The sequence below is a fragment of the Wyeomyia smithii genome, chromosome 1 (genome assembly GCF_029784165.1).
Source record: "Wyeomyia smithii strain HCP4-BCI-WySm-NY-G18 chromosome 1, ASM2978416v1, whole genome shotgun sequence".
NCBI classification, from domain to species: Eukaryota; Metazoa; Arthropoda; class Insecta; order Diptera; family Culicidae; genus Wyeomyia; species Wyeomyia smithii.
Genome location: NC_073694.1, coordinates 14,997,229 through 15,022,301, shown reverse-complemented (window position 1 = coordinate 15,022,301; position 25,073 = coordinate 14,997,229). Strand labels below are relative to the sequence as shown.

At 41.5% G+C, this 25,073-nt stretch overlaps 2 protein-coding genes across 3 annotated transcripts; both read left to right on the top strand.

The window, feature by feature from the left end:
* The first annotated feature begins 6,406 nt into the window (after positions 1-6,406).
* LOC129721331 (uncharacterized) lies at positions 6,407-7,083 on the top strand. The gene is made up of 2 exons (XM_055673780.1): positions 6,407-6,578; positions 6,645-7,083. The coding sequence occupies exons 1-2, from the start codon at positions 6,497-6,499 to the stop codon at positions 7,034-7,036; spliced, it is 474 nt and encodes a 157-aa protein (XP_055529755.1). The 5' UTR covers positions 6,407-6,496; the 3' UTR covers positions 7,037-7,083.
* A 378-nt stretch (positions 7,084-7,461) lies between these two features.
* LOC129721317 (serine protease persephone-like) lies at positions 7,462-24,729 on the top strand. 2 transcript variants are annotated; one of them, XM_055673759.1, is made up of 7 exons: positions 7,462-7,848; positions 7,913-8,143; positions 8,328-8,538; positions 21,984-22,305; positions 22,360-22,537; positions 22,590-22,947; positions 23,017-24,729. In XM_055673759.1, exons 2-7 carry the CDS (start codon positions 8,047-8,049, stop codon positions 23,201-23,203), a joined length of 1,353 nt encoding a protein of 450 aa, XP_055529734.1. In that variant the 5' UTR covers positions 7,462-7,848; positions 7,913-8,046; the 3' UTR covers positions 23,204-24,729. The 2 variants fall into 2 exon arrangements, with proteins under 2 accessions (XP_055529734.1, XP_055529742.1); XM_055673767.1 differs by having other exon boundaries at positions 7,462-8,143; positions 23,013-23,127.
* Positions 24,730-25,073: the final 344 nt, after the last annotated feature.

The window sequence follows — 25,073 nt, the reverse complement described above, 5'->3', positions numbered from 1 at the left end:
ATGCGGTCAAATGCATGTTGTGAAGGACTGCTTTTCAAAAACCACTTTTGCAAAGACTGCAACCGCATTGGCCACAAAGAAGGACACTGATCCTGTTCGAATAAAACGAACCAAACGATGCAGATATCCTGAAGGCTCCTGCTTCAAAAGATCCACCAGCTGAACATGAAGAAGTTCAAGAACTTCCTCCGTCACCATTAGAAGCTTCACCACAACTCATGGCTTAAGAACAACAACCCCTCGATACTGCTGAACAGCTACTAGACAACGAAGAAAATGTTCCTGAGCAGTAAGATGATGAAAAGCCACACACTTGAAATTTATTGCCGGATCTCGGTAAATTTGGACGAGAACGGCACCACTGACTGCTCGACTTAAAAAATAATGACAGCTGTCACATTTTTTCGTGAATCTCGGTTCATAAAATATTGCCGAGCTATCACTGCCGAGATTACGGATCACCACTTGCTCCCGAAGTCCGATTCCATTCAGAACATAGACAATCGTAACCATCTCCAGGCTCTTAGGGTTTATTTCTTCCTCTGCTAATTCGGGATCCATACCAAAACCTTACATCCGAAAATCCGTTTCTTGTTAAGGTCTAATTCCTCATCATCCACTTAACTGCAGGAGTATGCTTCTATCCAAAGCCACCACATGGCAACGGTTCAGGAGGTACGTTGACAGCATTGAAGCTTTGCTACTTCAGCCGCAAATCATTTGCATCCTTCACGGAATGGTCACAGTATTCCGAGTCTACGTGGAGCCTCATACTTCTCCTGGTCACCATTTACCATGTACACGACTGCTTTCTCACCGAATTTTCTTACGGTTTATTGGAACGACAGCCCTTTTGCCCGACCGATTGACCATTCCCTGTCTTAAATTTTTCTCCTTCAGATTTTAGAATTCCGTCACTTATAGCTGTCAGCTAAGGTTAAGAATAGTTGAGCTAACAAAGTCTCTCCCTTCTTGTCTTAAAACGGATTTCTTTGCAACGGTTTCTTCTAAAGCCTTCCACATTACAGCTTACTTTACATTACCAAACATACGAGGGCCGTGGTGGCTCGTGCTTTATCAAGAAGTTATTGCCATGTTGCTCGGTTTTAGGCTGTGCTTCGCCTGTTCCCCAGGTGTTCCATCACCATGTGGTCGAACCATCGTGCTCGCTGCGCCCCCTAATTCTGATGCTGGCAGGGTTGCTGAAGAGAAGCGATTTCACAGGGTTGTCGTCCGGCATCCTGACGACGTGACCGGCCCGCCGCAGCCTATAGACTTTCGCCAGGTGTACAATGGGTTTCTCTTCAAGCAGCGCGTGCATCTCATGGTTCATGCGCCGTCGTCATTCTCTGGCGTCAGTCTGTACTCCACCGTAGATAGTTGTTGCTGTTCCGATTCCGTAGAGGACCACCGGTCTTATCAGGGTTTTGTACAGCGTCAACTTCGTGGGTCGTCGCACTCGACTCGATCGAAGTGTCTTCCAAAGCGAGAAAAAGGAATGATTTCCAGCCTGGATGCGTCTCTGGATCTCTTTGCTGGTGTTATCGGCGGTCACCAGTGACGCCAAATACTCGAAATCGTTGACCACCTCAAGCTCATCGCCATCTACGAAGACTTGAGTTAAAAGGCTGATGTGCTCCTTGGAGCCTCTCGCTAGCATGACGCATTTATTCGGAGTCCGATTCGTCTGGTTTCGGCTTTTAGTCGACCGTAAGTTTCCTACACCGTCGTCAAGTTACGTGTTATGATGTCGAAGTCATTCGCTTGTCACCCTTCTCGTAGAAGCGCTGGCAGTTTTTCATCCTCCCAAATCCCATCTAGCATACACGGTCATCTGTTGCTGGTGCTTCTAGGTCAATTCCTGATCCGCTTCTGCTTACTGTAGCTCCATTCAGGTGTCTATCGAAGTATTCCTTCCTCCTGTCGACTACCTCGCTGGCATCCGAGAGAAGGTTCCCATTGCACGTCATTTTTCGGCAGCCTCATCCAGACTGGTCAACGATCTTATAGAATTTCCGCATATCACAGGCACGGTACAACTGCTCCAACTGCTCCAGCTCCCGTCTGAGAATCATAGTCATGTCGTTCCATACCCGTTTGTAATTGGCCTTGTTCTCTCTCATTGACTTGCCCAAGTGTATCGCCCGGGTCCGGTTCGTCTCATTCACTATTCCCTGTCCTAGCAGTCGTTTCTGCCATTCGGTGCTTCCACTCCTAGTGTCGCCACTGCGGTCTCCCCGATGCTGCACACGCCGTGCTCGAGAGGCGATGCGCCCGGCCTTTCTGCGCGTATTCCTCTGCATCTTGGAAGACTCGCAGCAGCTTGATGTTGAGCCGCGGGGTTTGGCGATGTCACGCGTGGTATACGCTCGACAGTTCCGAGCGCAAAGATACCGCAACTAGGTAATGATTTGAGCCAATATCCACCCCGCGATTGATGCGTACGTTTCAAATGTCTGAGAAGAACCAGTCGTCAGTGAGAACATGGTCAATTTGGTCTGCTGTACGCTGGTCACGTGATATCTAGGTGATTTTGTGGATGTCCTTTCGGAAAAAAGGTACTTTGGACTGCCAGTCTTCGGGAAGCTGCGAAGTTGACGCATTGCTGGCCGTTGTCGTCTGAAACGGTGTGCAGGCTGTGCGGGCTGATTACCGGTTTAGCATGTCTCTGATGACAGTTCGATGTCTCTACGCGAGCAGCTATCGTATAGAGCTTCTCCAGCTGTGCGTAGAACATCTCTACGTCGGGTCTTCCTTCGTGAGGGCAGTGCACATTGAGGAAAGTGTACTTGTAGAACCACCTTTTATTCTCAACAAACTCAACCTGTCGCTGATCGTCGCCACTTAATCACACGACTCTGCATCTCGCCCAGCACTATAAAGCTGACACCGAGGGTTATTAGTTTGTTAGCCGCTCTGGTAGTACTGTGCCCTGCGGCCACAAATCCTCCGTACCTACTCTCCTTTTTTTAGAGGTTCTGGAGCGCAACGATCTTGAAGTGGCGGAGTTCTAGCTAATCTAGTAGAATCTGGTCGCCCGAGGCGTTCTGCGATCTACAGTTCCATCTACCGAGCTTCCAATCGTCGTTCTTAGTTCGTAGTATGTTAGTTTTCCGGCATGCTGCCTTACTAGGGCTGTGGATGCCTAGTCTCGCGACAGGGCTGTCGTCTTGGGTGTAGCTGGTGAGACACCGCATTTCATAATTCAGCCGACGCTGTTTGAGCCGCCCCTAGCATAAAGAACACACGCTCAAGCCAGCTGCTCTCCTAGAAGAACAGCTTCCCTTTCCCTGTCAGCATAGGACCAAGCCTTAGAAGGCCAAGACGAACTCAGATAAACATAAATGAACGCATTGCTTGGGAATGACTGAAAATCTGCTTCACGAGCACTTGTCAACTTCTCAAGGCCTGCTTGGCAGCACCTACGTCTACTATTGTTATAAAAGGTTCAAAATGTCGAAAATTTTAAAAATGACATAATTATCAAAACTACATTGATAGAACTAGGGAAAAAATCGAAAAATGCTATTACAAAATGTGCCAAGATATATATCAAAAATGTCCAAAATAATGATAATGTATAAAAAAATTTCAAATTATAAAAATGTCACAAACGTAACAAATGTCAGGGGTTCCAAAAATTCTAAACAAATAAAATAGTCAACGGGTTAGAAAAAACTGTAAAAATGACAGTAATGACAAGCCTTACCTGTGAATAATTTTGAAAATAGCAAAAATAAATTTCACAACGGCACAATCCGAAAGAAAACAATCCGAAAGAAAATAAACGTAAAAAATGTCAGAGATTCCAAAAATTCTAAACAAATAAAATAGTCAATAAATTCAAAAAAAAAACTGTAAGAATGACAGGAACTACAACAAGCCTTGTCTGTGAATAATTAAAAAAGCAAAACTACAAGGTATACAGCCCTAGGGTTGTATGAAATGGTGACGTGGGACTAAACACTGTAATTAGGGGATTTTTTGTTACAAAATATACAGAGTCCGCAGACAGAATCAATGTGTTTGCTCAGCGACTGTACGTATTTTTATTTTCAGCCTCCCCTGGAAATCAATTTTTGAAATATATTCAACAACACTCGAAAGAATATCGTTTATATCTGACGATATTATGCCTGTAGTATTTTTTTGTGCAAACAACATGTATTTGACAAGGCACGAGCTTATTGTGCTTGTTGAAGAAGCACCAAGAATTTCTCGTAATGCGTCAAAGTCAGAATTAACTCTCAATCCTCAAAAACCAAATCCAATAACACTTACGTTATCATAATGAATGGTTTTGTCTTATTTAACTCTGATTAAATCAAATCTATAATATGGATCTTACTTTCAATATAATATGGAAGCCCTTACAAAGGTTCCTTAATTGGCAAACATAAGAAGATATTTTAAATAAAACTATTAGCAAGTTCCAGCAAAAAAATCGTAGCAATCCACAATTACATGTTTGTTTTTTGCTTGACAATTGTTTCATTTGCCTACAACTACATTCGCTGTATAACGAAGACAGCTAATATACGTTTATTATGGTACTGTTGCTTTTACCGGCATGTTTCTTTCAAGACATCAGTTTTTATTAGGTTCTGAAAGCAGGTTTAGAAATTGTTCAAGAATGGGGATTGTTTCAAACTTTTCAGAAAACTTTTACCTTCGAGACATCATATTAGTCTAAGCTCATGGGAGCAAAAACAAATTGACCTATTGGGACGGGGAGACTCTGTCAATTTTTATTTCGATATTGATACAGAGAATATCACAAGGAACGGATGGTGTCCATTCACGTCGTCTGTGCTAGGAATGCTCGCATGTAATTGGTTCATTATTCGCGTAAATTTGTTATTGAAACCTTTTATCAATTTTAGCGCTTAGCAATAAAATTAGAGTGATAACTAGCATAATACAACATTGTTATACATTTTATCTATCCAACAACATATTGCTTATTGTTATCCATCATGTGGTTATACTGTTATTAACGTTTGAAATCTGACGCAACATTTGCCAGTTCCATTTCCAATTTTATAGAATGCATCCCAGTATAGTAAACTAAGACGTAGTCCCACGTCAAAAAAAATCAAAACGGCCAGTCCTATCCAAAAGAAAATATTGAAGAAAGAATTAGAAAAAAGTAAAAACATTACCATGGCTGCTAAAATGTTACAAACCCCACTCTTTGGGGGCCCCCACAAAAGTTTACCTCCTACAACAAATTTCGTGACACTTCAAAAAAACTTTAAACTTAGACAAACTAGCACAATGGTTCTATAACCTTACTTGACTTTTATTTTTGTATGACATTTTCCTTAATTAAAATTTTGACAACTGAAAGTGGCCTTGAGATATCACTTGGCTCCCGGGCACCCTCACCCCTTGATCCGGCCTTGCATTCAAAACACATAATTTGTCGCTACCATCACAAAACAGAAAAATCCCCCTAACGGAAAATGTGTGTCCAGAAAATCTGATGAGATTTGGCACAGCTTTGATCAAATATACTCAGAATGAAAAGAAACTCGTGCGTTTTTAACGGCGCAGACACCTTCTCCATACAAAATAGAAGACGTGATCGCCATCGTGTGTATTTGGTTGGGCCTTTAGTTAGAACCATTCCCAATAGGAAACTCTTGCGCGCGGCATTGCATTTGCCAGAATGCGTTTTTCTGCATAACAACGGTTGTACACAGGCAACAAATTTATGAATCCATGAATTGTAATAAAAGCATGCCTGCGGCAGGAATTGGGTTGTTTAGCTATATCAGCTTTTTATATCATCTGAGAGATCTGAATTTTCTAAGTAAAACGTGATTTAAAAACAAAAATTCTATAGTTGTCCTTCGCTTTTTAAATCATGATTTAAAACTGCTCGAATCGCTACAATGACAGTTCGCCCATATACCAACTGTCATTGTAGCTATCAAGAGCAAATTTTTATTCTTCATTTAAAAAAAGAAGGATAATGATATAGAGTTTTAATAAATCACGTTTTGCTCAGAAAATTACACTCTTTCAGATGATATATAAAAATCGTAAATCCATGAATAGCTAAACAACCCAATTAAGATATCGTTTGCTGTATGTTTTGCAGTCTTAACCCTTAAATGCGCAGCGTTGTTTCAGAAAATATTGGGAATAATGTTTCAAAATAAATGTATTTTAATTTTTTCTACAAATATAATAGATTGGAGCAGTTATCTAGGCTTTGATTTCTTTATTAAAACCTTGATGGCTGTTTATACGAATTTTATTTCTTAAAAAAAAACTGATTTGAAACGTTATTCGCAATGTTGTTTCAAAACAACATTGCGCATTTAAGGGTTAATAGTATCGACAGTAGAATGGTACTCACCAATTTGCACCGAGGCAACTTTTTGTGCTGACTGTGGCAGTTCGTCGGCCAATCGTGCTCAGGTGGCAATGTTCATCACACCACTGCAATAAAATTTAGTCCGAGTTCGACCGTCACTAACGCAACATAATGACGCGTGCCAAAGCGATCAGCCTACTGTTCTGTTTCCTGTACGGATTTGAGCTGGAAATTGACGGCAAAAAGTATAACTGTGAGTTTCTAATTACTCAATGAGAAAGTATTATAATTAGATCAACTACAACATTATCTGCTTCAGTTACTTACGATCCTCAGGAGCTCGAATGTACGGGCAACGAAACGCACGAGAAGGTGATGCTGTCGGCATACCGGCCGATGTTCGACAGTGACAACAAGCGGGACTACAGCGACGCCCGGTTGAAAAAGTTGTACTCCTTGCAGGATTTCCTCGACAATCGGGCTCCGTACGTGACGGTCGGTATGGACGCGAAGCTGAACATCCCTTACGGCAAAGCGGTCTGCATTCCGGAGCTTAACGTGCACTTCCGGCGGAACATTAAGCTACAGGTGCGGGACACCCACGAGGATTTAACCGGTGGGGGCTACCGGCGGATCGATATCTGCGTCCGCACCCAGGCGGACAGTTTTGATGATAGTGTTAATCTGCTCGAAGCTAGCGCAGTGTTTTGAGCTGTCAATAGGTCAGAGTGAATAAAATTGCAAATCTAGCGAACGTGATTTTTTATAAGTCTTTTCAGTTTTCTACGCTGTCCATTATATATACAGATTTCTAATGAAACTGTCGATTTTTTCCTTATATCAAATACCTACTTGAGTTGAATAGATCATTTGACTAAGTTTTCCTCTTGTGAGTTAAATGATAAATTTTGTGTTAATGGATGAGAAACAAATGAATAGCAATCTGCGTAGTCCCACATCCAGAATGTGATCCTGTCTCAGATAAACTTCCCACTGACAGGTACAAAGTTTACAAATCAAACTCGCAACACCGCAGTTGTGGGTGGTATCAGCTCCAGATGATTGCTATCTCAGTAGTGGTGTAGATCCGTCAGCCAGTGATCGCGTGAAGTTAAGAACAGTTGGAGAGCGATCGCTCTCCCAGTTCCTATCGTATAATAGAGCAGAGCAGACTGCTTCGTCCCTCCGCGAGCTATGGCGCAAATTGTGTGATCATCGATCGCAATTAGAGGGTGGGTTGAGTTGATAACACAGTATAGTAAAGTGACTTAGAGTGCAGCCTACCTGCTAGTGATCCGGAACCTTTGATTGTCGTGCGTGCGATTGTTGTGTTAATTAGTCTGCTATTGGGTGAATCTTCGATTTTTCCGCTACATTTAGCTGATGTTTTAGATGTGTGGCAGTGACACGCCGAAACCGGTTCCAATGTTTATTTGTTTTCATATGGTGGTGTGTAGAGTGATGCAAAACTGGCCTGCGGTTCTGGTTTTATGAAACTGGTCGCGACCGATCGACGACGGAAGGTAACATTACGGGGCGACGATCGTGAAAGCTGTATTGATCTTGGCGACATTATTTTGTTATCAGACCGAACGCTAAAAACGCGTGATTGAACTAGTCTAAAGTCGGAGTATCGGAGCGAGCGTCTGTCATCAGCACTTCAGCAGCCTTGTCTTGTCGTGCGTGAAACGATCGACCCGAGAGAAGGCCGCAGAACCAGAATGCTGCACCATCAGAGCTTCGTCGCGTTTACCATCATCTGCGGATTAGTTACGTTCTCACTCAGTTTCACCGTCATCAGTGGAGACCAATTATACGGTAAGTGGTTCCGTCCAATTCAGACGACAGATCCGAAATGACGTAAACAAACTAATACACTGAAAGACAGATGCACTAAGCGTTCTCGCGTTTGTAAGTGAATCTCTCTCTTTCGATCACTCCTGAGCGCCGGTCGATCTCACAGAGATCATCGTCCTAACGTAATGCTACCTTCGACTTGCAGAGAACGATGATTGTCAGCTGCAAAACGGTTCGGCGGGGATCTGCACGGTCGACATCAAATGTGATTGGTTTGTATCGAACGTTATTCGCAAGAAGTTGGTTCCGTACAGTACCACGAGGAGGTGTGGCTTCAAGGGTAAAGCTGAGATCGTTTGCTGTCCAAAGGAGCAGTCGCTAAGCCAATTGCAGGACAGTGGGGGAGGAGACAAAGGGTAACCCTGCTCAATTCTTTTATATATTGGTAAAATTTTGAATTGAGCTTTTTTGATTTGAATGAAACTTTGTACACGTATTCAATATTTTTCCCCACTGACAGAGAGTTTCCTAGGCTCAAGAGTATTTTTTCAAAAGGTCTTCTACATTCTAGCTTACACTTTATCTAAAGCTGTGAAAATGGTACGGTGCAAAATGCCCGAAAATTTCTTGAAGGTTATGTTTTGAAGCATGTTTCAAAACTCATCTCTTTCCAACAATTAACGAATTCAGTCTGGTGCAATATGATTCTAGTGGTCATCTGAAATCATAAAGCTCATAGCGATCAAGTTTCTCGAAAATTTTCGTGTTCGAGATTATTCAAATTTATGTTCGAAAGGTTTGAATTAAGGAAATACGCCCGTTTTCTAATTCATTTGTCATTTTCCATGAGCAATGGAGTAATTCACTAACTACGTATCGTTGCAATCAAATTCTGCCGGTGGTCTAATTTCAGGATAAAAACAGCTTTTCGCTGTATTGACAGAGTGCCTCATTCCCACTGCCGGGTTGGCACAGAGATGCGATTAGAATCATATTCGATTTCGCCAATGATCAACACTGCTATTACAATGCTGCCGATCGACAACCAATATCGCTAGAAAATTCTTTCATGTGCTTTGATAAGAAAAAGAGTTGAAAATTTTCTCAACGACCACCATTTAATGTTCGTTCTTGTTTCTTCAATACCAAACTTCTAATTTTAAACCAATCACGAGCTCGATTTCTGTTCGAAATATTTCGAGAGGCTCAACCATTTTTTATGTTAGCTCGTTCTGCCAGATTCTTAAAACTCAAAGAGATGTTACGTTTCATTATAAAAAAATAAAACTTATGTCATGTATGCATATCATCTGACAACACTCTCAACTCAAAACATTGCACTATTGAGTTTTTTATGGCTGAAACGACGCCGAATTCTGTTAAGTTTCATCCCACGAATTTACGAAAAATTCACAAAAAGAAACAGAATTATGAGTAGAAGTTTTAATGACATCAAGAAACCGAGAACAAAATTGCAGTTTATCGGTGAACGCGAATATTTTCAAGTAGTGCGGTATTTGCCTTTGTTTTACCAAGAAAACTTCATGCAATTAATTGTGTTTATAACAAAAATGGTTAATGGCTATTCCATACGAAGTGTTCATGCCACATGGACACGAACATCACATATTCTGCTTAAAGTTGAGAGAATTCTAGTGTCACATTGGATAAATCCCAATTTTGATGTCGATTGGAACACCCCCCGCTCTGTAGGACTCTCATCTTTGCAGGAATACCAGGTCATTTTTTCAAATGTCTTCACGTTCCTAGAGAAAATGTCTTCACATGTCTTCCAACTCAAGATGGCTTGTTAAAACCGACCGAAGGCTGCAAAAATTACCGGCAAATGCAAAATTCGGGTCATAGTCACCTGTTTTCAAATGTCTTCACATAAGACTCAATGTCTTCCATTCGTCTTCACAAACAAGAATGTTTTCACCGCAGGGTAGATGTCTTCGATTTGAAGACATGTCTTCCAATCTGGCATCGCTGCCCCTTTGTTACAAGACAGCGCGTTTTGACGTAGAATACGTCTTATGGCAACATATACAGGGATCCAACTTAAATACAGGGATCCAATTTCGAAAACCGAAAACATCGAGAGCGTCACGAAAATTGTCAAATTTCAAACATTTTGAACTCAGTCAGTTTCCAACCAATTTTCGTCATTTTTGCAGCAATCGATAATCATCTAAGCACCCGGCCAAATGCAGAAATTGTAATCTGACTGTTCGAGCTACTGTAGTATTGAAAATTGTTGAACCTTGTCAAAACGTAAATGTCGACCTTTGATTGGTCGCTTGCTGTCTTTCACTATAAAGGGCGACATAATGGAGTACCTAGTAAGCCGGGAATGCACTCATTGGGCTATATAAAAAGCTGGTTCTCCTCAAGCAAGTTCAGTTTACTAGCAGCGGGTAGCAGTGGCAGACAGTAGTAGCGATGGAAATGGGCCATGGCAGCGTGAAGCAGCAGCGGGCAACAGCGGCGGCGGTAGTGGTTAGCTGCAGTTCCTACCCTTTTCAGTTCGGCTCCCCTTCGATCTGAGTTGGACCCCACCAGCGGTATTCCATTTCAGATATCGTTGGGTGAATACAGCCAGAACTGAATGATACACACATATATAAGGTGTGTGAATATCTATAGCGTGTGTCGCTAGCGTGCGTGGCTAGCTATATAGCGCGTGCATGTATACAGCGTGACAACTTGGCCGAAGACATCAAAGAGCTAGGGAATCCCAAAAAATTACTGGAGCTGTTTAAAGTTGAGTATGTCGAAATTTATGTTGCAAAAATTTTTTTCTGCCAACACTGCCAGTGTACCGGCGTTAGTCAGATTTCTATCAGAAGTAACCTCTGAAACACGTTGTAGATTCTACCTACGCCTAGAATATTGACCTGAATTTGTTTGTTTTATCTAACTGAGTGTATAAACTCGTTACGTTGGTTTTACGCTTTCACTTTTTTGACGTTGACTAACGTCTATATCGAAGTTAGGCCCCTGAATTTAAAAATCTAGTAATTCAACCAGGGAAAACCAGAGAAAAGTGGTCAGGTTTTGAGCGCTTATTTTGCAGTCATCTATAATCAGGTTTTCGAGGTTTTGGCATCAATCGATCAGAAATTCTTTTACGGTTAAATTTATGTAACAAAAACAAACTATTGTTTGAGATACACTATTGAAAAATTGGTAATTAATATCGATTGTCTAAATCATACCGCGCAGCCAATCACTACCTCTCTTCCCAAGCACAGTCGACACTAACGGATACAATCGATCTGACTTTGTTGTTATTGTTGTTGTCACTTTCTGTTTCCGATGTTTATGCTGCTGCTAGCGGAAAAAACCTTGCAAATATGCATCTTTTTGTTGGCGTTAATTTTACGACAGCGGCCGGCGCCCCATCATTCTGATTCCAAAACCGCACCAGTGACATGCGGACGCTAGGTGATAGCAGCTGAAAGGAGGAAATACAATATAGTACCGGTCATCTCGTGCCGGTTTCACCCGTAATGCTGGTGGCTTTAGTAATAAATGGCTACTGCAAAACACTTAAATGGCTGGAATTCTGGACGGACTAACCAGGAAACTATAATCGGTAACTGGCACCTTTTGGTGCCTCTAAATTTTGTTACAGAAGCGGCAAATTGAATTTTCTGTTTTACCAAATGATGCTGCTAGCGGAAAAAACCTTGCAAAAATGCATGTTTGTGTTGGTGTTAATATTATGACAGCGGCCGGCGCAGCTTTCAAGAAACATTTGTCTCTTCCATTTCATAATTTGCGTAGCCCATCCCTCTTTTAATTTATCTGACGAAGCCTTGGTATAAAACGTACCGTTCGAACATTTCACCCCATCAGTTTCATTACTAAACCGTACCGGCTACATACGGACGCTATCTTGAAAGAATTCTAAACGGACTGACCAAAAACATGGATATATTCGGCACCTGGCCCCTTTTGGTGCCTCGAAATTTTGTTACAGAAGCGGCTAATTGAATTTTCTGTTTTATTACAAAATGCTGCTGCTAGCGGAAAAAACCTTGCAAATATGCATCTTTTTGTTGGTGTTAATTTTACGACAGCGGCCGGCGCCCCATCATTCTGATTCCAAAACCGCACCAGTGACATGCGGACGCTAGGTGATAGCAGCTGAAAGGAGGAAATACAATATAGTACCGGTCATCTCGTGCCGGTTTCACCCGTAATGCTGGTGGCTTTAGTAATAAATGGCTACTGCAAAACACTTAAATGGCTGGAATTCTGGACGGACTAACCAGGAAACTATAATCGGTAACTGGCACCTTTTGGTGCCTCTAAATTTTGTTACAGAAGCGGCAAATTGAATTTTCTGTTTTACCAAATGATGCTGCTAGCGGAAAAAACCTTGCAAAAATGCATGTTTGTGTTGGTGTTAATATTATGACAGCGGCCGGCGCAGCTTTCAAGAAACATTTGTCTCTTCCATTTCATAATTTGCGTAGCCCATCCCTCTTTTAATTTATCTGACGAAGCCTTGGTATAAAACGTACCGTTCGAACATTTCACCCCATCAGTTTCATTACTAAACCGTACCGGCTACATACGGACGCTATCTTGAAAGAATTCTAAACGGACTGACCAAAAACATGGATATATTCGGCACCTGGCCCCTTTTGGTGCCTCGAAATTTTGTTACAGAAGCGGCTAATTGAATTTTCTGTTTTATTACAAAATGCTGCTGCTAGCGGAAAAAACCTTGCAAATATGCATCTTTTTGTTGGTGTTAATTTTACGACAGCGGCCGGCGCCCCATCATTCTGATTCCAAAACCGCACCAGTGACATGCGGACGCTAGGTGATAGCAGCTGAAAGGAGGAAATACAATATAGTACCGGTCATCTCGTGCCGGTTTCACCCGTAATGCTGGTGGCTTTAGTAGTAAATGGCTACTGCAAAACACTTAAATGGCTGGAATTCTGGACGGACTAACCAGGAAACTATAATCGGTAACTGGCACCTTTTGGTGCCTCTAAATTTTGTTACAGAAGCGGCAAATTGAATTTTCTGTTTTACCAAATGATGCTGCTAGCGGAAAAAACCTTGCAAAAATGCATGTTTGTGTTGGTGTTAATATTATGACAGCGGCCGGCGCAGCTTTCAAGAAACATTTGTCTCTTCCATTTCATAATTTGCGTAGCCCATCCCTCTTTTAATTTATCTGACGAAGCCTTGGTATAAAACGTACCGTTCGAACATTTCACCCCATCAGTTTCATTACTAAACCGTACCGGCTACATACGGACGCTATCTTGAAAGAATTCTAAACGGACTGACCGAAAACATCGATATATTCGGCACCTGGCCCCTTTTGGTGCCTCGAAATTTTGTTACAGAAGCGGCTAATTGAATTTTCTGTTTTATTACAAAATGCTGCTGCTAGCGGAAAAAACCTTGCAAATATGCATCTTTTTGTTGGTGTTAATTTTACGACAGCGGCCGGCGCCCCATCATTCTGATTCCAAAACCGCACCAGTGACATGCGGACGCTAGGTGATAGCAGCTGAAAGGAGGAAATACAATATAGTACCGGTCATCTCGTGCCGGTTTCACCCGTAATGCTGGTGGCTTTAGTAATAAATGGCTACTGCAAAACACTTAAATGGCTGGAATTCTGGACGGACTAACCAGGAAACTATAATCGGTAACTGGCACCTTTTGGTGCCTCTAAATTTTGTTACAGAAGCGGCAAATTGAATTTTCTGTTTTACCAAATGATGCTGCTAGCGGAAAAAACCTTGCAAAAATGCATGTTTGTGTTGGTGTTAATATTGTGACAGCGGCCGGCGCAGCTTTCAAGAAACATTTGTCTCTTCCATTTCATAATTTGCGTAGCCCATCCCTCTTTTAATTTATCTGACGAAGCCTTGGTATAAAACGTACCGTTCGAACATTTCACCCCATCAGTTTCATTACTAAACCGTACCGGCTACATACGGACGCTATCTTGAAAGAATTCTAAACGGACTGACCAAAAACATGGATATATTCGGCACCTGGCCCCTTTTGGTGCCTCGAAATTTTGTTACAGAAGCGGCTAATTGAATTTTCTGTTTTATTACAAAATGCTGCTGCTAGCGGAAAAAACCTTGCAAATATGCATCTTTTTGTTGGTGTTAATTTTACGACAGCGGCCGGCGCCCCATCATTCTGATTCCAAAACCGCACCAGTGACATGCGGACGCTAGGTGATAGCAGCTGAAAGGAGGAAATACAATATAGTACCGGTCATCTCGTGCCGGTTTCACCCGTAATGCTGGTGGCTTTAGTAATAAATGGCTACTGCAAAACACTTAAATGGCTGGAATTCTGGACGGACTAACCAGGAAACTATAATCGGTAACTGGCACCTTTTGGTGCCTCTAAATTTTGTTACAGAAGCGGCAAATTGAATTTTCTGTTTTACCAAATGATGCTGCTAGCGGAAAAAACCTTGCAAAAATGCATGTTTGTGTTGGTGTTAATATTATGACAGCGGCCGGCGCAGCTTTCAAGAAACATTTGTCTCTTCCATTTCATAATTTGCGTAGCCCATCCCTCTTTTAATTTATCTGACGAAGCCTTGGTATAAAACGTACCGTTCGAACATTTCACCCCATCAGTTTCATTACTAAACCGTACCGGCTACATACGGACGCTATCTTGAAAGAATTCTAAACGGACTGACCAAAAACATCGATATATTCGGCACCTGGCCCCTTTTGGTGCCTCGAAATTTTGTTACAGAAGCGGCTAATTGAATTTTCTGTTTTATTACAAAATGCTGCTGCTAGCGGAAAAAACCTTGCAAATATGCATCTTTTTGTTGGTGTTAATTTTACGACAGCGGCCGGCGCCCCATCATTCTGATTCCAAAACCGCACCAGTGACATGCGGACGCTAGGTGATAGCAGCTGAAAGGAGGAAATACAATATAGTACCGGTCATCTCGTGCCGGTTTCACCCGTAATGCTGGTGGCTTTAGTAGTAAATGGCTACTGCAAAACACTTAAATGGCTGGAATTCTGGACGGACTAACCAGGAAACTATAATCGGTAACTGGCACCTTTTGGTGCCTCTAAATTTTGTTACAGAAGCGGCAAATTGAATTTTCTGTTTTACCAAATGATGCTGCTAGCGGAAAAAACCTTGCAAAAATGCATGTTTGTGTTGGTGTTAATATTATGACAGCGGCCGGCGCAGCTTTCAAGAAACATTTGTCTCTTCCATTTCATAATTTGCGTAGCCCATCCCTCTTTTAATTTATCTGACGAAGCCTTGGTATAAAACGTACCGTTCGAACATTTCACCCCATCAGTTTCATTACTAAACCGTACCGGCTACATACGGACGCTATCTTGAAAGAATTCTAAACGGACTGACCAAAAACATCGATATATTCGGCACCTGGCCCCTTTTGGTGCCTCGAAATTTTGTTACAGAAGCGGCTAATTGAATTTTCTGTTTTATTACAAAATGCTGCTGCTAGCGGAAAAAACCTTGCAAATATGCATCTTTTTGTTGGTGTTAATTTTACGACAGCGGCCGGCGCCCCATCATTCTGATTCCAAAACCGCACCAGTGACATGCGGACGCTAGGTGATAGCAGCTGAAAGGAGGAAATACAATATAGTACCGGTCATCTCGTGCCGGTTTCACCCGTAATGCTGGTGGCTTTAGTAGTAAATGGCTACTGCAAAACACTTAAATGGCTGGAATTCTGGACGGACTAACCAGGAAACTATAATCGGTAACTGGCACCTTTTGGTGCCTCTAAATTTTGTTACAGAAGCGGCAAATTGAATTTTCTGTTTTACCAAATGATGCTGCTAGCGGAAAAAGTAGGAGGGTGGTATTCAAGACACGACCGCATGACGTTGACTACCGTATTCTTAAAAAAATAGTACCGGTCATCTCGTGCCGGTTTCACCCGTTATGCTGGTGGCTGTTAGTAATAAATGGCTACTGCAAAATACTAAAATGGCTGGAATTCTGGACGAGAATAATCGGAAACTGGTACCTTTTGGAGCCACGAAATTTTGTTACAGAAGTTTTGTAAAAGAAGCGTTGCAATTCCCTCTACTATTTGCTTCAATGGAATATATTTTTTTTTTTAAGAATACGGTAGTCAACGTCATGCGGTCGTGTCTTGAATACCACCTCCTACTTTTTTATTCACTTTCACTATTTAATTCTATCACTTTTAACTTTTCACTTGCATATACGTATTTCAACACTTACATAGTGCCGTCGTCAGTGCTTATTTGGACTGTGGAGGAAATAGCGAAACCCCAAGAATTTTATACCTAAGTAGGTAGACGAATGGGGAAAATTTTAACTCAGAGAACGTAAACAACTTGAGTTAGGTAGAGAAATGTGCGGCCTGGTGATCCATGCCTTGTCGGGGAGTTTTCGGTAGAAATTTAAAAGTTTTTAGTTAGTTTATTCAAAATTTTTCACCATGTCGGCAAGGGGGTTGACTCTCTTTATCACACTTCTTTCTACATAAAAAGATGCATTTTTGAATATCCTGGAACTTCTCCGAACATACCTCATGGCTTTAATCAATGTTTGAATCACTATTTAGGAAATTATACCCACAAACGGCAGAATAAAACACTGTGCAATGGAGATATTAAGCTTTAGTGGCATTTTTGACAAAATGCATAGTTTTCCATCACATGTAAAACGCCGATTTCTCAGCCCCCGATAAGATATCAAGGATCTTTTTGAAGTAGAATACTTCTCTCAGGAAGTTCGGCTACATAGGGATGTGAAATGAAAATCTAAAACCGAAAAAAGTGAAAAATATGTCCAATTTCAAATGCTTATAAATTGGTTAGTATTCGATGGATTTCCTCCGTTCTTGCAGCAATAGATTGGAAAATCTTCTAAGATTCTTCCCAGAACAAGATAATTGTAATTTTATTATTCACACTATTGTACGATTGAAAATAGTCAAGCTTTGTCAAAACGAAAAATTCGACCTCTGATTGGTCGTTATATGCTTGCTTCCCAAGCACGGTCGACAGAATCATATACCTTGCAATTGAAAACATGCTATTTGGCCTTTATAAGAGCCTGTTTCAGCCTGAGCCGCTCATAATAGTTCTAGACAGCGACAACAGCAGTCGTCCTTCCTTAGCAGCAGCACTAGCCCTGTGGTTGGTCACCACGTCTCAGGAGCAGCGCGGTTTTTCTCAGCGTGTGTCGCCAGACAGCCATTATTCCCCCCGTGTTGGGGCATGAAGATTGCTATTAGGAAATCCAATTTTGAACATCAAAATGCCTTTTTCAAGGCAAATAAACAAGTCATTGAAAGTCAATATTTTTTGTCAACGCAAGCAAGCATTCTGTGTTGCATCCTAGCAATTTAAATTTGTCGCACCCGTCGAATTTACTGAATGTGAAATATCTTCCACAGTGCATGTTGTCCGTGCATCTTAATTCCCCCAATGTTAGGGCAACTCAAAGGTTGTAATTAGCAACCGACTTTGAACCGCAACATGCTTTTTTCAAGGCAAATGAAAAAATAATTGAAGGTTAATAATTTTCTGGCATCAACACAAGCAGACATTCTGTGCGGGATGCAATCAAATTCTGTTGTAGTTGTCTAATTTTTACTTTCACTTTATTTAGTAAACCCCCCACTGTAGGGGCAGCGCAAAGGCTGCGATCAGCATAACCGACATTGAATAATAAGCTGTCCTGTTAGAACGCATTCACAAAAGCAGTTAGTTCGACTATGCAGAGCTAATATGAAGTCGATTCAATCAATCAGCATAAACAGAATTTCGTCGTCTCCCAGCTGCCAAGTTGCAACATGATACAACACGCAACAGCGAGCAAACGAAATCGTTCGATGTTACAAACCGCAATAAGATACGGGTTAAAACCGTTGCGTGTGTGAGAGCACCATCGGTGTTTATTCGCTGGATATAAAAATCAAATGCGAATTGTGGAACAATTCGTCTTAAGAACATAAGGAAATGGTAAACCTGAACTGAAAGGCGTGGCCTATTACGTAGCACCCTTCGGCTATAAAAGAGTGTTTCTGGGAAAACTAGCTACATTCATTAGTCGGAGGGTGAACTGGATGGACCGTCCACAACGTTGACAGCAGTAGGAGCAGATATCGGCACTCAGCAGTAACAGACCATAGCAGCGGGTCGCGCCTGTGGCTGCCTTTAAATTAAACAAATCACTTGCCCTGTGGTTGGTCATCACGTCTCAGGAGCAGCGCGGTTCTTCTCAGCGTGTGTCGCCAGACTGCCATTATTCCCCCCTTGTTGGGGCAGCATGAAGATTGCCATCAGGAAATCCAATTTTGAACATCAAAATGCCTTTTTCAAGGCAAATAAACAAGTCATTGAAAGTTAATAATTTTTGTCAACGCAAACAAGCATTCTGTTTTGCTTCCTAGCAATTTAAATCTGTCGCACCCGTCGAATTTACTGAATGTGAAATAGCTTCCACAGTGCATGTTGTCCGTGTATCCTAATTCCCCCAATGTTATGGCAGCTCAAAAGTTGTAATCAACAACCGATTTTGAACCGCAAAATGCTTTTGAAGTAGAATACTTCTCTCAGGAAGTTCGGCTACATAGGGATGTGAAATGAAAATCTAAAACCGAAAAAAGTAAAATATATGTCCAATTTCAAATGCTTATAAATTGGTTAGTATTCGATGGATTTCCTCCGTTCTTGCAGCAATAGAATGGAAAATCTTCTAAGATTCTTCCCAAAAGAAGATCATTGTAATTTTATTATTCAAACTATTGTACTATTGAAAATAGTCAAGCCTTGTCAAAACGAAAAATTCGACCGCTGATTGGTCGTTATATGATTGCTTCCCAAGCACGGTCGACAGAATCATATACCTTGCAATTGAAAATATGATATTTGGCCTAAATAAGAGCCTGTTTCAGCCGAAGCTGCTCATAATAGTTCTAGACAGCGACAACAGCAGTCATCCCTTAGCAGCAGCAGTAGCAGTGCAGTGGATACCAGCGATAGCGGATAGCGGCCACAACTGTGGCGTAGCAATGGATAGCGCACTAGTTGCAGCGGAACTCAGCATCAATAGCAGCTGGGCCAGCTGATGCAGGGACAGCGGATACCAATGGCAGCGTAGAGCGGCCACAACTGTGGCATGACTACGAATAGCTTAGCAGTTGCAGCGGGTAAATCTTACCATGGAGCATTTATGCAATAATTGAATGAAAATTGCAATATCAGCAATCGGCCTTTTTCAAAGCTAGTAAATGTATTTGGAAGAGCATAATAATGGTTATCAATAAACTGCAACTGAGGTTTGATGCTGCTGCAAATGCATAGCAGTGTGATATTGATACTGTGCTTAACAAGCGGTATATACGAAACAAATCCGATTTCAAAATGACTGACACGCAAGCAGCCGGGTTATCTTTTTTGTAAAAGTATTCTACTTCAAACTTGCGGTCGTGGCTTTGCACACAACCCTCCTGTGATTTTTCATGTAAATTTTCGTCTTGAATTCCGCTTTGCAGTAAAAATTTCAGTTCTTGATCAAAAAAATTTTTATATGTGTTTTGAAGGGTTTTATCTGAAAATTATAAGGAAATTCGCTTTTTTGTGATGTTCAATGGGCTCTGTGAGTCAAATAGTTGAATGCGATGCTGAACCAAACCATGCAAAATATTCAAAAACAACCCCACAAAAATAAAAAAATATATGGAAATATTAATGAATCGAACAGATTTGAAAAGAGTGCAAAAAAGTGGTTTTGTAGCTTGAAAAAGTCATTTCTTCATAAATCACGTTTGGGCAACCTGAAAACGACCATTTAGAAAGTCGAAATGTTCTACAAAAATGCTACAAATAACATTATCTTTCAATTTAGGGCTGAGCACCTTGACTTTTTCAACATCGATTTTTTTTTTGGGACACCCTAGTGAACAATCTGTTCTGGGGGCGTTCAAACCGTGATTCATTTTCGTGAGTCGTTTGTCCATCCCTGATACCAGCGTCTTTAACCAAAACAACGTTTAGCAATCATCGTTACCACAGAATTTAGTTACGACTCTAATAGTAACGTGGAAACGATTACATATAAAAAACTAGTAGAGTCACTGTTAAAAGCGAAATGGTTTGACCAAATCTAACGTCTTTTTTATTGTGTTTCAAATTAAGCTTATAAATGGATATAGTACCTCCATTTGTGATGGAAGCTGGTCAGCCATAAGATATGCAATCATACCGAACTTTCATACTAGGGTAAAACTGCCTTGAATGGACCACATTCTTTAGTGGACCACCGCCGGCCAGATAATTTTAATTTATGCGAAACCTCGAAAGATTTCCAGGTAACATTCATTGGAAACCATCTTATCCAGCTAATTTGCATCAGAATCACGGGTAAAAATTGTAAATTCTAACTTATATCAAGAAAATGCACAGTTTTTCTTCAGGGAGGTCCTCTTAAGGAAGTTTAAAAAAATGTACTTTTTCTATGTACATATTAGGGTGGGGAATCGTTATATGGAAAAAACGAAACTTGATAGCAGAAAGCCAGAACCAAGTTTTTTTTTGTTCTATTTGGGGCCCCAAACAATCCTGAATTTATTGAAAGTCAATTGGTTTTGTCTCCGCTTGGCGCATTGCATTTTAAATTTATATGGAGATTTGATTGGAAAAACCATTTATTTGCATTTTTCATCCTAAAGAGCTTAAAATGGCTCAAACCATAGGTTTCATGACTTCACATGGTAGGTTTTTTGATGCCTCACAACTTGGCCGAAGACTTTAAAGGGCTAGGGTGTGCCAAAAAAATACTAGAGCTGTTCAAAGTTGAGTATGTCGAAATTTATGTTGCAAATCATTTTTTTCTGCCAACACTGCCAGTGTACCGCGGCGTCAGTCAGATTTCCATCAGATGTTACCTCTGAAACACGTTGTAGATTTTATTTACGCCTAGAATATTGACCTAAATTTGTTTGCTTGGTCCAGCTTAGTGTAAAAACTCGTTACGACCGGTTACTTCTGATGGGAATCCCACTGACGCCGGTACATTGCATTGGTAATGTTGGCAGAAAACTAATTTAAATCGACATACTCAACTTTGAACAGCTATGGCTCTTTTAAGGGACATTTTAGCTCTTCAGTGTCTTCTGCAAAGTTGTTAGGCATATAAAATACTATACTGTACTACATAACTACATAATATAGTGCATTATTAGAGCATTATTGAGCTCTCTAGAAAGGTAAATGCAAAAAGTGGGTTTTCCCATATGAATTTTTATACAAATTTGAAATGCAATGCGCCAAGCGGAGACAAAACCAATCGACTTCAGGTAAGTTTGGGGTTGTATGGGACCCCGAAAGGAACCAAAAAAACTTGGTTCTGGAAAATCGATCAGTTTTTCTCACCCTAGTACATATTTTTATTTTTTTATGCACCCAAAGGCTCCGAGCTAAAAATAAGGTGTATGACAGAGTATATACGCTCTTTTAGAAAATTACTCTCGAGCCTAAAGATGTCTCCACCCGTGAAAAATACTCAACTTTCTAAAGCCTGTAGTACACTCTTTGTCTAATGGTCAAATATTTGACCTTCTGAAATAATGGTTAAATTTATTTGACATCATGGTTGTTGTTTGCCCGTGTTTGCCCCATGTTTAAATTGGAGAGTGACAAATAATTATCTTTGACCAAATTTTTATCTGTCAAAAAGTGACAAATATTTGACGCTCGGTCAAAGAGTGTACTACAAGCTTAAGTCAAATACAGATGCAATGTTTCATTCCTATCGGAGCCACCCGAACTTCGTTTAAAACGCCATTATCTCACCTCTCGTGATCACCCAGTTTGGGCACCCGTGGGTCCGATCGGAAGGCAACGCAAGCCTGTCAACACTTCAAGGGAACAACCAAGCTGGCGCAGCACATCATCGGTGGTGAGGACGCACAGGAGGGGGACGCTCCGTTTATTGCTGCGTTGGGGTACAACTCGACCGCAGCTGGCCAACGTTATGAATGGGGTTGTGGTGCAACTTTGATTTCCGCTCGATTCCTCCTTACAGCCGCCCACTGCATCCGTTCCAATCGGCGTCCAGTGGTGGCACGAATGGGAACCCTAAAACTGGACCATTCGGATGAGCCAGATCTCATACGAGACTCTGAGCTGAAGGTATGTGTGACCGGATAGACAGTCGTGGATTGTTAATATTCTTTTAAACTTTAGAACTTTTACCCACATCCGAAATACACGCCAAAATATAAGTATCACGATATCGCACTAATCGAGGTGGTCACTCCATTCGAGTACGAGGACAACGTGAACCGAGCATGTTTGCATACTAATACAGAGGATTTGCCTTCGACGCAAACGTTGGTCGCATCCGGCTGGGGTTTGACAGAAGGTAAGATTACTGAATGTTCGATGGTTGTGATCCAGATTTCCTAACTTTTTAGCGGACACGAGATCGGATCAACTGCTTAAGGTTAATCTAACGACGGAACCTTTGGATCAGTGCGATAAGGCGTACCGCGCAGAGGTTGGCACGTTGCTTGCTAAGTTTCCAGAGGGTATAACTGCAGAACAGTACTGCGCTATCGGTGCACAGGTTGGAGGCTTGCGTCGTGACTCCTGCCAGGGTGACTCTGGTGGACCGTTGCATTATACGAACACTGAGGAGGAACGGTACTACCTAGTGGGGATCATATCGTTCGGGCTGGGATGTGGAGCGACGGCCAGCGTTTACATCCGAGTGGCCGCCTATCTCGATTGGATTGAGCCGATCGTTTGGCCAAACAGCGCATCGCTAACCGAGTAATAAAACTAATGATTATATGCTAATAATTTTTACATTATAATTTTTTTATCACTTCGCTAAGTCAGTGATCGCGAGGAAGGGTTTCGTCAAACCAGTTCCAGTGCAGTATTGAATGGTTGTGCGTTGATTGACAACTTATTGGCTGCCGAGAGAATGTTCGGCACTCACTCTCCCCAAATGTTTTTTCCTGTTTCCTACCTAAAACAACACTCCATGCAAAGCCGTCTTGGATCTGCGGAGTTTGACAGCTGACTTGGTACCTAATCTATAATACTTTTCAAATTACTCAGTCCCTTCACAATAAACTGGAGAGATTAACTGATGTCATGCATCAACGATTCACTCAATTCTCCATTCTCAAACGTATTAGCCTGTTGCTGTTGTTAGGAGCTCTCCGTTAAACCGAAAATCGTCCCTCTTATTAAATGTCCTACATGCTATGCAATTACCTTTCAGTGCCAAGTTTCACGGTGAAGGACAAGACAAGTGGTAATTTTTTATCCGAGGTAATCTTCTGTTGTAATGAACTATTATATGGAAACACAAGCTGCCGATGCCGAATGTGAATGCTAGGAAGTACCGAGCTAGGTTATGTCTGGCGTTGTCGATCAGGTTTGTGAGTAAGACGAAAAACTTGCTGTCAAGCAGGATGGTGGCGTGTGTAAAGTCGTCTGTTTGGCCAAGGAGAGGCAGCAGGTAAGTTCAGTGAACTCCTGGGCCATTCATCCGTAATACCTTTATTGGGATTTAATGCATTTTTCAGCAGAAATAATTCTGAGCAAACAAAGAAGGGGTTTATCCAAGTGGAAGGCGCGAGATGACAGACGAATTATTTGATTCGTTATCTCGGAGTCATGCATAATCCAGTCAATATCCGTTATTTTATTTGTTTTTCAGATGCATTTTGATTCAAATTTTTATATAAGAATTGAAGGTGGATTCACGAGTGTTATCTTCTCAACGAATGACAGTAAACACAATTTGCTCTGGAGGTCGCACACACTTGTACTGGTCAGAAGGACGACGTGAACTACTAACGATTTAAAATCGGCTCTCCTGCTATCCCGCTTACCGATGTCTTTTAAATTTAAAACTTATTCAAAAAAATACAATTTAATAGTGTAATCTGGAAAATATTCAGAACTGTGCATTTGTGTTTCTTCTCTCTCTCTCAGGGTTCTACGTAGTAAGCCGGCGCTTACCACGACTGAACTGAGGCAAACGTTCGACGCAGCAATCAACTGACAGTAGAATTATCATAAACTAAGCGGACATCCCTTTTCAAAAACCAGTTCTAGTGCAGTTTGCGGTTTGACGATCGATATCTCTCCGATCTACTGATTCACATCGGCTCTCAGTTTTTCGTGCTGAGAATGTCACTCATTCTCACCGAAATCCGCTCCAATCGATGACGATCGTGGATGCTCCACTCGCTCCCCAGTAGTTAACGGTTGAGGTTCTGAGCGTTAAGGTCGAATTCACGTTCATCGTCGCTCGCGGGGCTAATTAACGATAGTTTTAGTTCGTCAATGTTTTGTTTTTGTGACCGCACAACTAGTGTGTGAAGCAGAAGGAAGGTCATGCTGTTCGGTACAATAGAATTCACCTGGGAGAAATGATCTACAAGAGATTTTCTTGATCAGCACACAGGAGATCATAGATTCGATCAGTTTAGCACATGTTTACCTATGTAGTCTCACAAACTGATACACGAGCGCACGCATAAAGTGGAATTGATCAAGCAAAAAATTGGCTCATCTCACGTGTAACTAGGCAGCCATGGTGACCACAAACAAACCATTCCTGATGGCGAATCTTCAGCTGCTTTCATTCTGTGTTATGTTGACTCAAATGCTGCCTGCTACGTTCGTACTTTGCGAAATTCTGTACGGTAAGGATCATCCACTCGGGTAGTTAACGTTAACGACGGAAGCAGGAAAACCCAAATCTATTCTGTTTTGTCAATTTTCGGCTGAATACATTACAGTAGCGGTTCATGTGTAAGCAATCTGCCATGTTGTTTACACGGATCGATTGATAACGTTTGTAGTCTTATGTGTTATGTTTTGTTCTTTGCTTTGATCAGGACTAAGGCTAGTACTCGTGCAAGTACCGGTCAGAA

Bases quoted from the DNA above. Each gene is read 5' to 3' on its own strand.
- LOC129721331 (XM_055673780.1), top strand. From the start codon at position 6,497: ATGACGCGTGCCAAAGCGATCAGCCTACTGTTCTGTTTCCTGTACGGA. The intron at 6,579-6,644 runs GTGAGTTTCTAA...TATCTGCTTCAG, and splicing joins TGACGGCAAAAAGTATAACT to TTACTTACGATCCTCAGGAG.
- LOC129721317 (XM_055673759.1), top strand. From the start codon at position 8,047: ATGCTGCACCATCAGAGCTTCGTCGCGTTTACCATCATCTGCGGATTA. The intron at 8,144-8,327 runs GTAAGTGGTTCC...TTCGACTTGCAG, and splicing joins CAGTGGAGACCAATTATACG to AGAACGATGATTGTCAGCTG. The intron at 22,948-23,016 runs GTAATAAAACTA...TCGCTAAGTCAG, and splicing joins AACAGCGCATCGCTAACCGA to TGATCGCGAGGAAGGGTTTC.